Here is a 3,521-nt window from a genome sequence, read left to right as displayed (position 1 = left end):
GAAGGGTTAAGGTATACATCAAAAAACGTCGAGTAATGTTCGTGTTGCAGCATACTGCATATTATTCTATTTTTTTAATTAACAATTTTGTCGTTTATAACACTAACTTAACAAAATTGAATATATTGAAATTAATTGAAAAATGTTGAATAAAAAAAGTAAAATAAACAGTGTACCTGAACATAAACATTCTTTACTTTTTAAAAAATATGTTATATGAGTTTATTATAAATGCACGGTTTCAATCATTCATTGTGCCAACTTAAATTTCTAGTCACACTGAGATAGCATGTTTTTACCTAAAGATCTGAGTTAGCATGTTTTCCAAGCTTAATTTGAGATAGAATGTTTTCCAACTGAAATTTGAGATAGCATGTTTTCCAACCAAAATCTGAGATAGCATATTTTCGTACTAAAGCGTCGATATTTAATAAAAAATCTGCCCCAAATTGACGCGACAGATTATATGAGCAACTTTGTGAGATGACATGAATAAAATTAAAACTTTTTAAACCTTGGCACTACAACCACCATGCAGAGTGTAAAAAGTTGTCCTTGGTTGCCACTGTTCAAGATGCTACTTGCTACGGTTTAAATAACAACACTTGCAACTTGGCAATTTATTCGAATGTGTGATTGCTTCGCACGTGTGACCCTTTTTCAAGAAGCCTCAGCACCCACTTTATATCTACTACCAGTGACACTTAGATTTTGCACATCACTTGAACATTTATTCAACACTAACACCAAATTTCATCCAAGATTCAAAAGGCACCAAAAAGTTTTAATTAAGTGACATGATCATACTTTTTAGGTATGTGAACTGTAAACCAACTCTTAATTAAACTGTAATAATTGGAATCTAGGGACAGTCAAGTTCATATTGCTTTGCAGCTCACTACGTGTGCATTATATGACGTAAGCCAGAGACAACTTTAATTAAATCATTTTCATGACTTAGGTATTTTTCATGTTTCAGATACAGAGAAATCTAACCTGACCTAAATTATCAGTTAGAATTTGTGTAATATTGCAATCTCTTTCATATCTTAATTTATATCAATCGAGCTTAATAAGTTTTGGAGCAATAATGAATATATGGAATTTAAATGCATTCTAATATAAAAAAATATATTCCTTTTTATTACCTTAAAATTATCTTTGCATTATATTAATTGAACATCACCTCTTTTCACTAATGTTGCTACACTTTTATAGGATATTATCACCTGAGAACCACGATTTAAGTAAACCAAATCATTTTGCACATTCTTTCCATCATCTATAACTACATCGTCAATATCACTCTTGGATTTTAAAAAAACAAAGTTATGAATATTTGGCTTCACAGTTGCTTGATTCCACTCGTCCCTTGGTAATCTAGGATAAAAACTTGAAATGTTTTCAAAGTGCTGCTGTAAACCTAAAAACAAGTAGAGGGGTTGAAAAGAAAACGTTTATTTTATTTTTTTCAATGTGTCATCGAGGGCGTCATATCAGAAGGGCGTACGAACCAAATCTGAAATTTTACAGGCTTACGCCTTTCTAATATTATAGTTTTGCAAAATTGGTTCATACTTGCGTTAGAATAATGTAAAATGCGTTAGAATAGAGTGTTGATGTTTATGAATATATACGCCCTCCTGACATATTAAGCGAATTGAGTGTATGTTGTCATACGCCCTAAAAACCCAAAACCGACTATAGTGGCTCTTATGCCCTTATGATATGACGTCCTCGATATAATATACACATATTTACAGACCTTCGGAAAATTCCTTAGCAAATTTTAACTCTTGCTCAGTTAAGTATAAGTCAACTCCTTGCTGAATTCTTTCATTTTCTTGTTCCAAAATGTGTACCACATATGTTTCTATTTTCTCCAACCTCATTCTTAAATAACTTGATATTAGGAAATGTAATCTATCTACCTCTAACAGATGTATACTTTTTTTAAAATCCCTACTTTCTAAACTCTGTATGTTACTTTCCATATAAGATATTTGACCTAACAAACAATCAACTATTTCAGCCTTATGAGGTAAAATCTCTGGAGCAAATTTTTCATTTATCCAAGCTTCTTCCATTAGTTCTATAACTTCAGCAGGTGTTAACTGAATCTCATCTTCATCATCACTGCCTTCCAAATTATTGACGAGATCAATATCCATTATAAATATGGATACTTGTTATATAATTTTATGGAATTGCTTCCTTAAAATAAAAATAAGTAGAAGCGTAGACCAACGATTTGACAGAAAAAGGTTATCTTCTTCTGTATTGATGGCCTAACATTAATTTGCATTTGGTCAATTCGCAGGTTCCATAGAAAAATTAATATTCAATTTTCTATGGCAGGTTCNTTAGAGGAAACTCGCCAAATATGGGCTACCTTTTTGTTTTTGTGTGATATATCGAAAAAAACATGTTTCATTTCACAAGCAAAAACGCTAGCCTATGCATACATTAGTTATTTATGAACTATTTCCTTGATTACTTTGATATGAAGAACTGTGGTTGTGATAATTTGATATATTGTTGAGGGTGCATTTTTGAGGAAATTTTAAATCGGTCCCAAATATGGGCTACTGTAAAAAATAACAAGAAAATCAATATTATAAGTCATAATAACAAGATAAATTATGAAAAATAGTATTTTATTAATTCAAATAGTTAACAAAAAGGGAGTTTATCTGCAAAAATCGCAAACGTAGTCAACTTTTTCAGCTCCTGCGCAATCGTTATGTGCCCACATGTTGCACATAAGACATTGAACCCATATTTCACCACGAAAATCACTTGAGAAAAGTGACTCACAAAACAGGCATTTTACATCACTATCTTCTGGTGGAATTTGGGAATCAGGAAACTCGTCATAGTCGCTGTCATCATCTGCGGCCACAAAACCAGTGTTAGAGTTCTCCTTCTCGGATTCGCTGCTCGAACTAGATGACTTCCTCTTGCGCCGCTTCTTTTGGGTAACAGATCCCTCCACATTAAGATTTTTCTTTACTTTTAAAACCTTCTTTCCTTTTACCCTTTCAAGAGATTGAGTCAATTCATCTTTGTACGGTGATGAGGTCACTACGGAGCATTTACTTGTCTTACGTCCACGATTAGAAGCTTTTTTCTTTAAAGAAGGTACAGGAGAAATTTCAAATGGTGATATAAATGAATTTTGTTTTTGTTGCGAAGGCGCAGTTTTCGATGTAGAAGCAGTCGAAAGAAAAGACATTTTAGTTTTCACACAAGACATCTTTTCATTTGAAATCTGTGTACTTGAATCTGATGAAATAGAAGTGGAAGGAGCTGAACAAGAATTGTTTTGATTTGTAGGGTGAAGGGGTGCTTTGTAAAACCTGCTTGTAGGAATGGACATTGGAATTACACCAGATGGTGTAGCAGATCTTGATGGAATCGGGGAGTAAAGCACTGCACAAGAATTATTTTGATCTGTTCCACATTCACTGTTTGAAGTATCCAGTGTCTGAAGGTCATGATCGATTGGGCAGCTCGATTTC

The 3,521-nt window shown here is 33.0% G+C and overlaps 1 protein-coding gene across 1 annotated transcript; it reads right to left on the bottom strand.

Annotated features, from left to right (window-relative positions):
* Window positions 1-1,117: 1,117 nt before the first annotated feature.
* On the bottom strand, window positions 1,118-2,350 carry LOC111692550 (DNA replication complex GINS protein SLD5-like). The gene is made up of 2 exons (XM_023456601.1): window positions 1,766-2,350; window positions 1,118-1,423 (listed from the first exon to the last, which is right to left on the bottom strand). The coding sequence occupies exons 1-2, from the start codon at window positions 2,169-2,171 to the stop codon at window positions 1,167-1,169; spliced, it is 663 nt and encodes a 220-aa protein (XP_023312369.1). The 5' UTR covers window positions 2,172-2,350; the 3' UTR covers window positions 1,118-1,166.
* Window positions 2,351-3,521: the final 1,171 nt, after the last annotated feature.

Source organism: Anoplophora glabripennis, unplaced genomic scaffold (assembly GCF_000390285.2).
Source record: "Anoplophora glabripennis isolate ALB-LARVAE unplaced genomic scaffold, Agla_2.0 scaffold1917, whole genome shotgun sequence".
Classification (NCBI taxonomy): Eukaryota; Metazoa; Arthropoda; class Insecta; order Coleoptera; family Cerambycidae; genus Anoplophora; species Anoplophora glabripennis.
Note: the sequence above shows the minus strand (reverse complement) of the source record. Positions and strands in the feature narration are given on the sequence as shown.